Source organism: Helobdella robusta, assembly GCF_000326865.2.
Source record: "Helobdella robusta unplaced genomic scaffold HELROscaffold_43, whole genome shotgun sequence".
Classification (NCBI taxonomy): domain Eukaryota; kingdom Metazoa; phylum Annelida; class Clitellata; order Rhynchobdellida; family Glossiphoniidae; genus Helobdella; species Helobdella robusta.
In genome coordinates this window covers 139,674-157,655 of record NW_008705028.1, presented here as the reverse complement: position 1 = coordinate 157,655, position 17,982 = coordinate 139,674, and the positions used below count along the sequence as shown (strand labels likewise).

Here is a 17,982-nt window from a genome sequence, read left to right as displayed (position 1 = left end):
GATATTCTGGAATGAGTTGTCGACGTAGACTCCACCTGATTGTTTCACGGGGAACTCGATCAAATGCTTCTTAAAGGTTTTCAAAAATGTGTGATAGTTGTTGATGCTTTGCGAGGTATTTCTCTTGCAGTTGCCGAAGGATGTGAATTGCATTAATTGTTGATTTTCCCGCTAGGAAACCAAATTGATAATTTCCCATTGTGATGCACGACATTAATCTTCTCTCAATGATTTTCTCGACAATTTTCAGGGAGTGTTCTAACAGACGTATACCCCGATATGATGAACAGTTTAATGGATAACCTTTGCCTTTGTATAGCGGGACTGTCATGCTATAGTTCCATTCAGTCGGCATTGAGCAATTTCTCCAGATTTCACGGCAAAGTTGTAGTAACGTTTGGATACCTGCAGTTCCAGATGCTTTGATAATATCATTTGTGAGTCCCGAGGGCCCTGCTGCCTTTCCATCCTTCATAGCTTTCAGAGTTTTTGTAAGCTCCTCTACAGTGATGTCTGAATTCGGACCTTCGATGGGTGGAGCGTCAAAGTTAACATTGATGGTATTTGTTTCGTTTAACAGACGGTTGAAGTATTCTCTCCACTGTAGCTTGATCTCATCTTGTTCAAGAACCATCTTATTTTTGTCATTTTTGATACATGAGGCACCGACTATGTCTTTTTTCGTACGCTTTGTTTTTTTTGCTATACGATACAGAGATTTCATTTGTTCACCTTTGCTTTTAGTGAGCCACTCTCTGCACTGATTTGTCCGAGCCGGTGCAACTTGACGTCTTGCATAGTTGTTCTTCTCACGGAAAGATTTGTAACCAGGACTGTCAACATATTCAAATCAAACGACCTTAGGTGTGCACCTGCCTGACGCAGTAAATTCCTCTTAATTTTGTCTTGCAGATACACTGGATCATTACCATTAAGCGTTTTATACATCAAAACTACAATCTTGTACACTGTTCCTTATCAGCTGTCAGCCAATGCAACCCTTTTTAGTATAGGCGTCACATGATCATTCCACAGACCACCAACCACAACCTTTGCCGCACGATTTTGTATTGACTGCAAGATGCAGGTGGATTTGTCAGGCAAACCATAAAGTAAACTACTGCAGTGGACAAAGGCATGTACCAGAGTCTGATTAATTTTTCTGATCTAATACGTGCAATCTCTTGACAACATCTTGATATAGTACTCAAATGTTAGATTTGAATTAAACACATCACCCAAGTTGATTGCATTGTTACAAAACGAAATTCTTTCACTGTTCACTTTAACTGAGTTCATCTCCAATCCTGCCAAATGCTGCCATGTTCCAACCAGTAGAAGTTTAGTTTTATTTTAAGTTTATTATGTAGACTGTGTGTGTTCTAGACCATATTATGTAGAGTGTTGTATTACGTTGTGACGCCAGTTTGCTATCGTTATATTGCGTCGAACCACGCTTCGATATAGAAACAGGAAACTAACAGATCACTGGTTTAATGCTCGCGTATCGACTCGATTATTGTTAAATAAGTTACAATGTGATGACGATTTAAATTGTTGACTTATAAGACTTTATTGTTAGGTTAGTTACGTTAATTAGAAATTTTATGTTGAAATAAATTAAACACGAACTCACCCATTTTGGTTTGACAAATTTTTATTCGAAGTTAAAAAAATAATATTGTTAATAAATAAAGGTTAAATTGAAGGCGCAGTAGTTAGACTAGAGATAGGAGACTTGAGAACCAAGAGAACCTTGAGATATCAGACCTAAGATATAAAATTTTTTTGTTTGATTCTGCATCACCTTATATAGGTGAGAGCGGTAGTTTGTGCTTGTGTATTCGCCCAATAATCGCGTATGCTCAGATGGTTTTACATTGGTCTAATTACCTCGTCTATACTTCCATGGGAAATAGTTTGTATGTAAGAAGTGGTAAATTACGCTAAAAGCGCTACTGAATCATAGACAAATAAGACGAACGTTCATTGTGCAGATAAAAATTTTTTAAGTTGACTTCGAAATTGTAAATATGGTAGGTTAGGGTCACGTAAGTAATAGGCAAACCATTCCAAACAACCGACCCAAAAACCGCAAAGTTGCGGGGACCCGTCGCTAACTTTGTAGTCGGATAAAAAATAAATTGCGCTCGGTTGATCGGAAATAAAATTTTGAAAAATGAGATTTGTATGATTCCAATTTCAATCAATTTAGTAGATCGTAAAAGTGTCAAAATTTATAATAATAATATATAGATCAATCAATTTTCGTTTTGCGTCCAGAGACCCAGTTCCCCGAGGTAGGACGTTGTTTTCTTTGCCATCAAATTTTTGCGCCAAATTAGGCAATCAGTTGTATCCATTTTGTTTAAATTTACATCTTTCATGTCCTGCTCGATTGTTTGCGACCAGGACTTCTTTGTATGGTTTTTGGTACGAGTGCCAGGTACTTTAACATCTGCAAGAGAAGTTATGGCACTGTTTCCACTTCGTTTGACATGACCAAACCACCTCAGACGGTGTTGCCGGCATTCGTTTTTTTTATCATCTAAACTATGAAGAGTGGTAGTGGGATGTCACGCCGCATCAATATAGAAGCAAAGAGACGCCATTTATTCCAGGCTGCACGTATGCGTGCTCGAACGCCAGCTTCAGCTGTTCCAGTACAATCCAGAATATTTTCTAGATATTGAAACGATGTGACTTTTTCTGCCTTAAGGACATCAAAAACATTGCTATTTCGAATTTGTTGTTATTGATTGATAAAGTGAGTTAGTGAGTCGATAAATAAAAACTGGTTGTGTGAATGATAAAATTTTATTAAATAAAAACTAGTTATGTGAATGATAAAGTTTTATTGAGTGTTAATATGGTTGAGGTGTTTTGTGATGTAAGTCTTTTTTTGATATGTAGATTGGGTGGCGACTTGATAGTTATGTTTGCTATGTTCTACTAAACATCGCCGACATTGATAACTTCTCCACCAGTTTTTAGTCATTAATATACAATTACTTTGCATTAACCTACAATCAATCAATCTTTGTTTAGCGTTCAGGCACCCAGTTCCCCCGAGGTTTGCCATCAATTTTTTGCGCCAAATTTGGACGTATCACAGATTTATAAAGTTTTGATCGTAGTGATAGTGGGATGTCACAGTATGGGATCGTAGTGGTAGTGTCAGGACAAACAAAATTAGACACTTTAGATAAAATACCAATTATTTTTGAACAACGTTTGTGACACCACTGGTTACACTGCTTACACTTGATTGAATTGCTACCTACACCAGCTTTACAAACTGAACAGGGTCATCGTTCACAGTTATAAATAACAGTGGACTGAGAATCGAGCCTTGGTGAACTCCAACGCCGATGTCAAATGCATGTGTTTCTAACCGTTGTGCTGACAAGAGTCTTAGTATTCATATACATTTCCATCACAAGTCGAACAAAATATTCTGGAATAAGTTGTCGACGTAGACTCCACCTGATTGCTTCACGGGAACTCGATCAAATGCTTTTTCATGGTCTACAAAAATGTGTGATAGTTGTTGATGCTTTGCAAGGTATTTCTCTTGCAGTTGCCGAAGGATGTGTATTGCATTAATTGTTGATTTTCCCGCTAGGAAACCAAATATATAATTTCCGATTGGGATGCACGACGTTAATTTTCTCTCAATGATTTTCTCGACAATTTTCAGAGAGTGTTCTAACAGACGTATACCCTGATTTGATGAACAGTTCAATGGATCCTCTTTGCATTTGTATAGCGGAACTCTCATGCTATAGTTCCATTCAGTCGGCATTCAGCAATTTTTCCATACTTCCCGACAAACTTGTAGTAACGTTTAGATACCTGTAGTACCAGATGTTTTGATAGTGTCATTTGTGGGTCCAGAGGGCCCTGCTGCCTTTCCATCCTTTATAGCTTTCAGAGCTTCTGAAAGCTCCTTTACAGTGATGTCTTGAATTGGACATTCGATGGGTGGAGCGTCAAAGTTGACATTGATGGGATTTGTTTCATTTAGCAAACGGTTGAAGTATTTTCTCCACTGTAGCTTGATCTCATCTTGTTCAAGAACCATCTCATTTTTGTCGTTTTTGGTACATGAGGCACCAACTATATCTTTTTCGTAGGCTTTGTTTGTTTTGCTATACGATACAGAGATTTCATTTGTTCACCTTTGCATTTAATGAGCCACTCTCTTCACTGATCTGTCCGATCCAGTGCGACTTGACGTCTTGCATCACGGAAAATTGTATGGTCATCAAAAGACTTTGATTTTTGCCATTGCTTGTATGCAGCTTTCTTTTCAGCTATTGCATTTTGTACACTGTCATTCCACCACCAAGTGTCCCGTTCATGCTGACGTTTTGTACCAATTTTCCCACAAACTGTAGTGGCAGCGTTTATCAAAACAGTTTTGTATGTACTCCAATCTGTACTGGCTTGCGATTGGTGGTGTGTGTTGCGACAAAGTGTTGAAACTTATCTCGATGAATATTGCGTTTCAGCTACCACGTTTTGATTCTCCAGACATTTGTTTAGATTTATGTTGTGACAGTTTGACAACCAGGTCTGCCACAAGGAGTCTATGTTGGGCGACACATGATTCGCCAGGTATAACTTTGACATTTTTGAATAGCCTTCTTTGTCGTTGCTTGACAGCGAAGAAGTCATTTGCGTGGTTGATTACCACTTTTATATCTTATGAGATGTTCCAACCTCTTTCTAAAATATGTGTTCAGTAAACAAAACCCGTGACTTTCAGCAAACTCAAGGATGCTGTTGCCATCTTCATTCCGTTCTCCATAGCCAAAACCGCCATGTACGTTGTCAAAACTATTTGTTTTTTCTCCAACGTGGCCATTGAAATTGCCTCCAATCAGAATTGTTTCAGATTTTGGTATTGTTGAGATGGTGTCAGAGAACGCAGCCCAGAAGTCATTTTTCATCTCTTCTGATTCGCCTGTCTGGGGTGCGTATGCAGAAAAAAAGTTATTTTTGTTTTTTTAGGCTAAGCTTGAACCACATGAGACTTGAGTTATTCTTTTTAATATCCAGTACAGTAGCGGTTCTTTGACAAAACTTCCAACACCATTTTTGGCCGTTAGTTTAGGTATATTTTTTTTGTCTGAGTTGATATGACAGATACTATTCGATTTCCATCGGGTCTCCTGAAGGCAGCAGATGTCAATCCTTCCACGCTCGAGCTTTTCTGCGATTTTCATGCTGCGGCCAGTCAGTGATCCAACATTACATTGGGCGTTTTAAGTCTAAGTACCATAGAGGGGCCATTCTGAATTTTTCTGCAACATTCAACAATTTTTAGTACCCCTTGGCCACTTAAGGCCTGCTGGGGACTAGGGGCCGTTTTTTTTTGGTTGTGATGGCATAGAATAATTTTGGGGAAATTTTTTTACATCCGGACACCCATCCTGACGATAACCACCAGTTATAAGCGGTGGGCCTAGCTTTTTGCTCAAAAGCACGCAAGGCAGCGTGGATGCAGTTTTATATCATGCCCAGGACATAAGAATCATCAGCATAAAGTTGATTATTGAAAAAAAAATGATTTTTTTTACCAGACAATTCAGATTTATAAAGTATAAAAAAAGAAAAAAAAACTATTACGGATAATGGATACCATAATAAAATTAAAAACGAACATGATCACTTTGGTGAAGATGAAATAAATTTTGTAGTTTATCTGAACCTGTTTATAGATTCATACGATTATATAAATGCGTGAACGTCCACAAACAATTACGAAGACTTATTGTGGAGTTTTAAAGAGAACAGCCAAGTTAGATGTAGAAATAGTACGTTTGCGTACTATGTTAAATTTCTTAAAATTAATAATAAAAATAAAATAAAAACTTATGTAAAACATTATTTTATTAGATTTATAAAAAATGTCGGCTGAAAGATTTTTCCAGTCAAACAATTTTCCGTGTAATTTTGGCTTTATAAAATATGTCTCTCAATTTATTAATGTCATCGATTAATGCGGCTCTGGAGCAACTGCTTTCTCGCGGTGGAACCGATTGGACCGTCAAATCAGTCGTTCCAACAAACGGTTGCAACAAAACTCTTCCCACCTGGATGTCCACGGGGGTTTTGTCGACGGGGCGGGCCATTCTGGCCATCCTGCTCCGTTGCCTTTTTCTGAGAACCGGAATTGAACCAAACCCAGGTCCCCCAAAGATCTGGATTTGCCCTGGATGCTATCATAAAATCAACAAAACCCAATTTTCAGCCCATTGCAAAACCTACAACTGGCATCATTTCAACAACTGGACAACCAACATCAACGGTTATTACAACTGTAACAACTGTCGACGGCGCCGATTGATATCTCACGACGGCCTACATCGACATCAACATCATCAAGCAACAACTATTCCCGTAACAAACCATCAACAACCCAAGCTACAAATGCTGGACAGTTAAATTTTTTTCAACTCAACAGTAACGGCATCAAAAAAAAATATGAAGAAATTCAACAAAATTTAATAGACCACAGCATTCACATCGCAGCCCTCCAAGAATCTAAGCTGTCTTAAAGCTCCAAAACGCCAGTCTTCAGGGATTACGCGATTTACCGCAAGGACCGAGGAAATGGTCGAGGGGGTAAGGGTTCTTATTAAAACTCATCCACAACAGCATTCTCTTCAGCATAATGTCACTACCCAATACTCCCACAATATAGAGTCAGGCCATCATAATCAAAGCGGGCGGCACAGATATCAACATTGTCAACATCTACATCCTCCCTCAATCAGTTTGCCCAACTGGCTTCTCAGTTTCAATTTCACAATTCCTATCAATACCGAACGTCGTTTTGTTGGGAAACGTAAACGCACATGATCCCCTGTGGTATTCAAGTATTCTAGCCAGTGAAATCAAAAATTTTTGCTGCGGCACGCTCAACCTGGATACCCCGACGCGTCTCTCAACATCCGGCCAACCCTCATCACCAGATATCTCTGTCGCCTCGGACACGTTGATCATAAACATGGAATGGTCCGCGATGACTTCACTCTCATCTGATCATCTTCCAATTCACATCAATCTACAAACAACAATTCAACACTTTCGCTCACCAAAAGTAAAATTCATAAATTTCGCTAAAGCTTATTGGGATAGTTTCACTGCTGAATCCGAAGCCGTTTTGTCCAATCTAGTTTTCCCTCCTAACCTATCAGTTGCCAAAAATCGTTCTTTCGTATTCTACAGGTCGCAAGTGACCACAACATACCTTCCGGTAGACGAGTTTCATATACTCCAAGTCTATCGAAAGAAATCATTGGACTAATAAAAAGGCAGGATGATATCAGAACAAAAGATCGTACATAAAAAGACATTGCAATACTATCATTAACAATTCAACATAAAATCAATGAACTCAAAGCAATCGCGTTGGAAGGATTTCCTGGGCACCTTCAACAAAATAACAAACACAAAACGCCTCTGGAGTACTATTAAAACTCTCAGCGGCAAACCAATTCAATACTCAAATATTGCCATCAATTTCAACAACAGGTCAATAACCTGCAAATGGCCAATCTATTCAACAAACTGTTCACCTCTGCAACAAAACATTCGACAAACAAACAAAATAGAATCATCAACAAAACCGTCAAGAAACTTCAACTTGACGATCACTCTACCATCACACCTAATCAGGTTGCAGAAGCAATTAGTACATCAAAACCGTCCAAAGCAACAGGGCCGGACAACCTGACAATATTCTACCTAGAGCACTTAGGCCCAATAAGAATTTCCTTCCTAACCTAGATTTTCAAAAAATCCCTACAAACCTTTAGGATTCTCGAAATTTATAAAAAATCTAGGATCATCCCCCTACTAAAACCCGGCAAACCAGCTAGCGACGCGAAATCCTATTGTCCCATATCTCTACTTGTCCGGCAGCCAAAGTATTTGAAAAATGCCTACTGCCGATCATCTCAAATCATCTCACAATTAGCGAGCCATCAACATGGTTTTCACCCACTTCACTCAACAACAACAGCTCTCACTACGATGGTTACCGACATCGCAAACGGACTAAACCAAAAGAGGCCAGCTCATCATACAATTTTAACAGCACTGGACCTCACAAAAGCCTTCGATATCGTTAACTATCGTACCCTAATCTCTGACCTCCTACTGTCAACGCTTCCACGGTCAATTGTCCGCTGGCTTTCAAACTATCTGCACGGTCGCTCACATCTGCTCACTACGATGGTTACCGACATCGCAAACGGACTAAACCAAAAGAGGCCAGCTCATCGTACAATTTTAACAACACTGGACCTCACAAAAGCATTCGATACCGTTAACTATCGTACCCTAATCTCTGACCTCCTACTGTCAACGCTTCCATGGTCAATTGTCCGCTGGCTTTCAAACTATCTGCACGGTCGCTCCACCTCAACAGAGTTTCATCGACAATCCTCAAAATAACGTACCATCCGTTCAGGAGTATCTCAAGGATTAGTATTGTCACCAACTCTGTTTAACTTCTACGTTTCCAAGATTCCAACCCCGCCTCAAAACATCAAAGTAATTTCCTATGCAGACGACTTCACAGTCTAAACCACTGGTCCGGATGCAGATAGTCTGACCCACCAGCTCAATTGTTACCTGCCGAAGCTCTTTGATTTTTTCAACAACAGAAACTTGGAGATTTCCACCTCCAAGTCCACAATCATTCTTTTCACTTCACACACATCACAATATTATCACCAACCTTCAATCAAAATCAATAACAATCTCCTTCCTCTTGAGCACAACCATAATATATTAGGCCTCACCCTAGACACGATGCTTTCTTTCTCACGACACCATAACCAAGCAGCATCGAAAGTCTCTAAAAGAACCAACATTTTAAGTGCACTCAGCGGTACTACCTTCGGTCAGGATAAGGAAACTCTTCTACAGACCTACAAAACTATTGGTCGTTCAACAATCGAATATGCCTGTCTTGCCTGGGCACCACTGACGTCAGATTCAAGTTTTTCCCGTCTTCAACGCTCCTAGAATGCTGCACTACGTCTGGTTACTGGTTGCCATGCCGTCGCATCAGAACGACATCTGCACTCAGAATGCCAGATGTTAACGGTAAGGCAGCATTTAGAACTAATAGCCTCACAATTCCTCCTCTTATGCCATAACCCAAGCCACCCGTGCCATAATATCATCATACAACCTCTTCCGAGTCGTGACATAAAAACCACCCTCTAAAAATGGTCTTCAACAATAAATGCGGTTCTACCCACAATAATCGACAATAACACTCTGAAGACAGCTTAAAAGAGCCTACATACAAACACTGCTAAAGCCGCTGCTGATAATGTTCAGCATTTGTTTAGCTGTACCCAAAACTCCACGGATTTTCAACCAATAGACTTCTGGAGCAACCCTGTTGCAGTGGCGGATTGGCTCCGACCTCGATTGTATCCTGAGGGCCCCCCGGGAGGGGTAACAACAACAATAACATTTATTATTGTTTTTTTGCTTAAAAAAATGCTAAACAAATTGATGAAATAGTTGAATTATGCCAATGTACTGAAATACAGTTATTCAAATTTTTTTATTATGATTTATTTAAGTATAAATTCAAGTGCTTCTAATGATATGCACAGAATGTTTTACAAATAGAATTTGTTATAATTATTGTGAAAAAAACCTTGTTCAAATATTTTATTATTTAAAAAAAATTTAAAGGACGAATTCTTACATATCCTGCTTTTGTAAAACACGGAGAAAAGATTAATTGTTTTGTCAATCTGCTGTCATGGGAAAAAAATTTACTTTTGACAGTGCCTAATTGTTATTTCCTTTTGGATCCCAAAAACTTGACTCACATGGCCTTCCATTTCATCAAAAATAGGTTACTATTATTTGTGATAAAAGATTGTTTGTTTTTTTATGTGAAAACGTTGACAAATTTGAAAAAAACAGTTGAGTTAATAATACAATTTTCACTATTTGGTTTTGATAAAAAGATGATAAAAAAATATAATTTTTTATGCCAATCTAAATTGAGAATTTAATTCAAAAAGTTTGCCAACCAAAGTAATTATATACATTTTCCTTAATCTGGCTTCTCACATCACCTTAATGAAGTGTAGTTTAAAATCAAATCAATAATTTTAGGTCTTCATCTTTCCAAATCAGTCACCGATCTTTTCATTTGGTTTTAAAGATTATGCGTTTTCTTTTTACACATTCACAGGCCCAAACCATCTCAACTTTTTTATTACCAACACTCTATTTTTTTTTACTTTGAGCCAGTTTCTCTGTTTGCATTTTTGCTCTTCAGTATTATTTTTTAGTATTTTCCAACGGTGTAAAAACAAATTTGCACATACTGACGATTTTGGGTTACCAGAGCAGTCTTTACCAGCCAATCTGCCCCTACTAGTATTGAACTCAACCTTGGAAATCAAATAACAAACGCAATAATATCAACAACAATAATAGTTTTATCTTGGCTTCTTCAGCATTCATCAACATCAACATGATCAACAATAATGCTACAAGCTTCCGAAAAACGACGTTTCAAAATCATCATCGCCAGGTAGAATGTTAAAAATTGTGTAAATCAACAGTATTTGCGTCCAAAATAAACTAGATGAGCTAAAACACCACCTCACTACCTACCAACGAAATTCAAATAGCAGCAATACAAGAAACCAAACTCATAACACTTGGAATTTTATAAATACACAATTTATTGTACCGGTAGGAAATGTGGAAAAAGCGATGGACTATTCATGCTCATCTTCAACAACATTTCATTTGCTACTTAAACAGCTACCGGGCATTGGCATCATTGAATAACTATCAAAGCTAAGAATACTGAAATGAATACCATAAACATTTAACATTCCACCTCAAAGTTCATGCAAATCAAATATCAAAGCATTGATGTCCTATCTTTTTTTCATTACCAAACCTAATATTACTTAGCAATATCAATGCTCTTGACCAACTTTGGTATTCAAATATTCTAAATATTCGTGAAGAAAAAATGGCTCCCGAAATCGAAAACTTGAGTTGCGGTAGGTACGTTTCACATAGACACAGCCATCGGCTTACGTACTTATGAACAACCTATAGCACTTAATTTTACAATTGCTTTTGTTTTAATATTCATTATGAAATAGCACTTTCTTCTGACCATCTTCCTTTACACTATTTTAGCAACTTATGAATTTACAAAAACGTCTAAAATTACATTCACAAATTTTGCCAAAGCAGATTTGGACATGCACACGATTGAAGACGAAATAGCTTTTACAAACAAAACCCATCCACAGCTAGAAATCAAATTCTAATTACAGCTAGTAAACACAACATCCCAGCAGGTTGCCACATTCAATCCAAACCTGGAATATAAAAATAAATAACAAAAATCATGAAATAACGTAAATTCCGCTCCATCGACCCAACATTATGTAATATTGCCCAACTCTTCAAATTCAACAAACATCAAATCACTTCAAGATAATTCGATCGAAAAAATATTCCAAACACTTTCAATTGCCGCACCAACATCAAGCATCTCTGGAAAACAATAAAATCTCTAAAAAGAAAAATTGAACAATCTTAAAACAAGGCTATTAACTTCAATGGCAAAACAGTCAATAACAACATAGCTAGCCAATCTTTGTAACAAATTTGTTACCTCTTTTACTTAGCACTCAGCCAACAAGCACAACATAATTTCAATCCGTAAAACTAATAAACTTAATCTTCCCGATTACCATATTTTCAATCCTGATTAAGTTAACGAAGCCATAAAATAATCTTGATTATCAAAAGCAATTGGACTAGACAATCTAACTCTCTTTCATCTCAAATACATTGGACAAGTCGGCATTACACATCTAACGAATATTTTTAATGAATTGCTAAAAAACTACAAAATGCTCAATATTTACAAAACCTTACTCAAACTTGGAAAACCTGAAAAAAACCAAATTATATTGTTTAATTTCACTACTATTTCTGCTATCAAAGTTTTCAAAAAATGCCTATATGCTATAAAAACAAACATTTAATCACGGTTTTTGACCTGGACATTCAACAACTACAGCACTTACCCCCCAAACATAGTCAACGGTTTTGGCCAAAAAAAGATTAGCCCATCGAACACTTGTAACTGGAATAAACCTTGCAAAACATTCAACATCATCAACTATCATATACTAATCAGGTACGTCATTTATTTTACTTTTCTACAATCAATTTATTTGATTTAAAACACGGTTCAACAGAACTTTGCCACCAATCATCAAAACAACGTGTCATCCTCACTGGTGTATCTCAAGACTCTGCTCTATCTTCAATTTTTTGTAACTTCTGTCTCAAAAGTACCTCAATCTTTTCCTATCACGAAAATCCTATCACGACTTTGCCATCTACTCTAATGACCAAGATACAAATCACAACTACCTCTAAACACTTCACGACTTTTTTACTTCGCGTAATCTCTACAGTTACTCTCATTACATTTTAGATTGACCAATACCATTATCATCTTCAAGTCAAAATCAACAATCAGTTACTACCGCTCGAATACAACCCCAAAATTCTTGGCTTTACTTTCGACATCATGGTAAAGCTTATGTCTAATATACATTTGTATTATTATTATTATTTTTATTAAGAGAAAATTTAATATATCGTTCGTTTGAGGAACCACAAAACTGTTCAAATCGTCACACCTCAAACGCACACCAGATGCAGTCGGCGTTAATTTCAGTTTATCTGAAAAATATTATGGAGCCAGACCGTTTAGTGACTTAAAAACTGTGACAGAGATTTTAAAAACAATTTTTTTATTTATGGGCAGCCAATGCAAATCATTCAGGATCGGTGTAGAATGATCATACCATCGACATCCAACCACAATCCAGGTAGTACGGTTTTGAATCGATTGCAGAGTTTTGACAGATCTAGCCAGGAGTCCATAAAACAAACCATTGCAATAATTGACCCCTGAGTGCACCTTGCGTCTTTATCAAGTGATTCTCGAATCTGTTTCATTCTTCTAATCTGTGCCAAGCATGATATAGAAATCATTTTAAAATGAGATTTCATTGTTAGGTTTGAATCAATTATAAAACCTAGGTTCGACACCGCTTTACAGATATCTATTTTTTTATCATTCCTAACAACTGAATTTATACCCAAGTTGTATATATGTATATACTAGAGCAACTGATCATATTTTTATTGAAATGGAGATTTGTTTGATCTAAGACGCGCAGCAACGCACGCAGCAGAGAGCATAATTATCGACTGATAATTCAAAAAATTGAGTTATCAAATACTACAGACATTTTTTTCATTACTGAGACTAATAAATTGGTACAAAAATTTCAAGTTTTTGTCTTTAATCGATATCGAGAACGTACTTGCCAGGATCACAACATTTGATACTGTATTAATAAAATAATTTCTTGCTGCTGATAGACATAATCTTTTTTCATTCCAAATAACAAAGATGTATCTTGAAAAAAGTGTCCTAAGTTTCAAAAATTTTAATTAACGTGTTCATCTTTTCAACTTTATCCACAACCTAACTCTTTTTAATCTCAAAATCCTTGGACACACACACACACGCGCGCGCGCACACACACACACACACACACACACACACATATATATATATATTTTTTTTCCTTAATCCTAATATATATATATATATATGTATATATATATATATATATATATATATATATATATATATATATATATTTTATTGACTAAAACCACAGCATGTTCGGCGTTAGTTAACTTTCAATTTAACTTTAAATCCACCGAATTTCTAGCGTTGGATAGTTTTTTTTATTACATTTTTCAATGTTTCGAACCAAATTCTTGTCGTCATTATCAGTTGTCTCAAAAACTAAGTGATTATGAAAACCAGTGGATACAAAGTAATATCGACGATAACATTAAACAAGATATTACCAAATGCTTGAAAGAATTTGCCAAAAGCTACCAACATATAATCAATTTGAACAATCGCAAGATAAATAAATAATAACGAAAAAAATTTGGTTCGAACTATTGAGAAATATAATAAAAAAACTATCCAACACACTTTTCTGATGTAGGAAGCAGAACAACAGAATTAGATAGAGTCACTAAATTACTCGCTAATAATGGATGTAAAAATTCCATAATACACAAAATAATAGAACGCAAAGAACAAAAAATCAGCAGCAACAACAACAATGCAACTAACAATAACAACAGTATTATAAAAACCACTTGTCAACTGCTTTCGAACAGGATGAAAAAAATCATAAAAAGAATCATATAAAATAACGTTCAAGCAGCAAACGAAAACGATAGTATTAAACTACGAGTATGTTACTCCAAAAAACGTCTTCTCTTGTGAAGGAAAACAACAACACTAGTAAGCCAGAATCGATAATGGATCATAGCCATCTAATATATCTGTTCAAATATAATACTGCTGAGTGTGGGCACCATAGTTCTGAATATATTGATATGACGACGACCAAGCTATCGAGAAGACTCACGATGCACGTACAAACAGGCGCTATAAAGAATCACATGAAAAAGAAACACAAAACTAAAATTACTAAGCAAATCTTGGATAACAAATGTTGAAATCTTACATTAATGCAACAACAGTTATAATTTACTATTAGCCGAGTCAATACTCATAGAACAAAGACATTCGATAATAAATATTCAACAACGTGCAATTGGAATCCTTCCCACTAACAAATTTTAGAAACAGAGGAATCATCGATAATGTGTCACCTAAAAGTGTCATATTACAGAAAGTAGAAAATTGTAATATCTAATTAAATGACCGTTAAGTATTCACATTAAACAAAAAATTAACATTTTAGAGGCACAGGATATATATGTTTGAACATTCGGCTACATGCACAACGTATCAATTCGAACATCGAAGATGGTATAGGAATACCGAAAAAAGCTTTTTTGTTCTACCTTGCTTAAAATAAATAAAAATTTGAATTTCGAACTCAAGAAACTTGACAATGATTTACGATCTACCGTTAGAAAAATTAAACAGGAAGTTATCCAACGCTGAACATGCTGTGATTTATATCAATTAATCAATCAATCAATAGGAAACTTATATAGCGCCAATTAAATGTTCTCAAAGGCGCTATCGTAGTTATTTAAACATAGAAGTCTACAATACTATTAATAACAAAAAAAAATTTGAAAAAAAAAACTTTAACAAAAAAAACAAAGTTTAACAGTGAACAAATATGTTTTAGTACTTTTTTAAATGTTCTAAAAGACAGTCCGGACTGTAACAAGCTGTTCCACACGGTCGGACCTGCAACAGAGATACTCCGTGCATCAATCTGCAAATGTGAAACCGGTATTGTCAACAAATTCATATCATCTGACCGTATATGAGACGACGCAGACATTTTTTTGAAAATTTTTGAAAACAACATCACAAACTTCATCCTGCCAGTTACCAATTTTGCAGCCCTGTTCTGAATCGAATCGACTGAAAAAGAGCAATTGACCTTCTTGGAAGTTATATAAACTTTATATATATATAAGTTTATATAAGTTTATGTTGCAGAAGCCAATTTGCGATGTTATAAAAGCATGAATCAGCGTCACCAGTGCCGATCTATCCAATGAATGTCTGATTCGATAAATGTTTCTTAAATAAATATTACTTGATGTATATATTTTCTTAATGTAGTTTTTCATCGATAAATTGCTATCAAGTAAAACTCCCAAATTTGATGCAGTTGCAGATAATGATATCTTTACATCTCCCATCTCAACAGAACAGAAATCTAGTTTTGACAACTGCTGCCATGTACCCACCGGTAGCAACTGCGTTTTACATTCATTGAGCTTGAGCGAGTTTGATGACATCCAATATCCAACTTCTTTTAAACACTGGACAAATCTATCAACCTCATCACGAAACGAACCTGGAGGACTAGTGACTAGAACCTGAATGTCGTCGGCAAACGCATGACAAGTGAATCCATGAGAGAAAATTATTTTGATTATATCTGCTGTGTACAAAATAAAGAGAATTGGTCCTAGAACTGAGCCTTGTGGCACACCTGTTGTTACCAAGGCAAAATCAGATACTGAATTGTTAAACGAAACCTGCTGTGTTCGGTTTGTCAAATACGACCTGAACCATTTATGAGCTGTGTCTGTAATACCATAATCGTTACATAGTCTTGCTAGCAAAACATCATGGTTTACACAATCAAACGCTGCAGACATGTTTAAAAACGTTAACAACGATAAGTTCTGGACGTGCGTCCATTGCCGAAAACAAACCAGACAAAATATGTAACAATGCTGTTTTATATATATATATATATATATATATATATATAGGCGAGGAGGAGACCATAATTGATGCAATATTTGATAAAATCTACCGAATTTTTAGCTTTTGAAAGCTTACGATTGAGCTTTTCAATATTTCTAGAAGTAGCTTTGTAATTATCATCCAATTTATAAAAATCAATAGTTGGTGTTCATGGTAAAGAGTATATGGGCCATATTTTCATTTAATTCATCTTCAGCTCTTATATAGGAATATTTCAAGATTTTACAATTCTTTGTGTGTGCAAAGTTTTTTTTTATTCTGCCTTGTCTTGTGCAAATTGCTCTTAGTCTGCTTTCTCCTGTCCATTTATTATATCTTGGTCCTGTCCATTTATTATATCTTTGTTCTCTTTGCTTTAAAGTCTTTCAATAAAATTCCTTCTGGTCGGTAATGATGTTACTATTCTTTGTTGCTTGTTGATTTGCGGCTATCAATGAAGATCTAAGCAATTCTTAGATGGCTGTGGTTCATTATACTAGTATTGTTTATTAATATTTCTCGTGATGGGATCGTTTGATGTATCGTTTCGAGGTGTGTTCAATGTATCGTTTCCAGGTTTGTTCTAATGGCTCCTTCTCTTTTGTGCATAGTAAAGCGACGTGATAGGGATGTAGTTGTCACTCCAATATATGAGTGTGACTGACAAGTGCATTTGTCAAGTGGGCATTTAAACTTATACACTAGTTGATTTCTTTCCAGGGTTGAATTTTGGGGAGGCGTGCAATTATTCTTTATTATCAGGTTTGCCGCTCTTTTATTCTGATAATAAATTCTAAGATTTACTTTATCGTCTGTATTTTTAGGCATCACGTTTTTGAAAACAATTTTCTTTAGAACAAATTCGTCTGTTTTAAATGTCGATGGCATGTAATTTTTGTAGTAGAAAATTATATTCTCGTTTTGTTTGTTGTTGTTGTTATTGAGATGTTGTAGTTTACGGTTGATGGTATCATGGATGGTATCTGTTTTGTAGTTGTTGTTGACAAGAGCTTTGGTGATTCTAATTAGTTCTGTCTCGCGGTTGCTTATTGAAGTGAAGTGTGTGAATGCTCTTTTTACAAATGCTTTTATTTTGCTGTTTGTATTTTTCCGTACACTTACTTATTCCGTTTAGACATAACCCTTTGTTTGTTTCTTCCACATAGACCATTGTTTTGAAACAGTTTTCATCTCGTGTGATTAGCGTATCCAAAAATGATGAGGTTTTATTGTTTTTAAATTATATTTTAGATTTATAGTGGATTTATTAGTAGTGGAGAGAAGATTTCTAATTTGGTCAGGGTTGTTGTACGCGACAAGGATATATTAATCAATCAATAAATCTTCGTTTTGCGTCCAGAAACCCGTTTCCCCCGAGGCAGGACGTTGTTTTCTTTGCTATCAACTTTTTGCGCCAATTTAGACGATCAGTTGTATCCATTTCATTTAAATTTAGAGCTTTCATGTCTTGCTCGATTGTTTGGGACCAGGACTTCTTTGGACGACCTTTGGGACGTGTGCCAGGTACTTCAACATCTGCAAGAAAAGATATGGCACTGTTTCCACTTTGTTTGACACCAAATCACCGCAGA

At 36.1% G+C, this 17,982-nt stretch overlaps 2 protein-coding genes across 2 annotated transcripts; one reads left to right on the top strand and one right to left on the bottom strand.

The window, feature by feature from the left end:
* Positions 1–259: 259 nt before the first annotated feature.
* Positions 260–508, bottom strand: HELRODRAFT_147564 (hypothetical protein; the record flags this gene model as incomplete). The annotated part of the gene is made up of 1 exon (XM_009025668.1): positions 260–508. A coding segment is annotated over one exon (249 nt), but the record flags the coding sequence as incomplete, so codon positions are not given.
* Positions 509–5,976: 5,468 nt separating this feature from the next.
* On the top strand, positions 5,977–10,600 carry HELRODRAFT_177467 (hypothetical protein; the record flags this gene model as incomplete). Its single annotated transcript, XM_009025667.1, has 5 exons — positions 5,977–6,196; positions 6,260–6,408; positions 6,520–6,633; positions 6,713–7,026; positions 10,492–10,600. The coding sequence occupies 5 exons, from the start codon at positions 5,977–5,979 to the stop codon at positions 10,598–10,600; spliced, it is 906 nt and encodes a 301-aa protein (XP_009023915.1).
* Between the last annotated feature and the right edge of the window lie 7,382 nt (positions 10,601–17,982).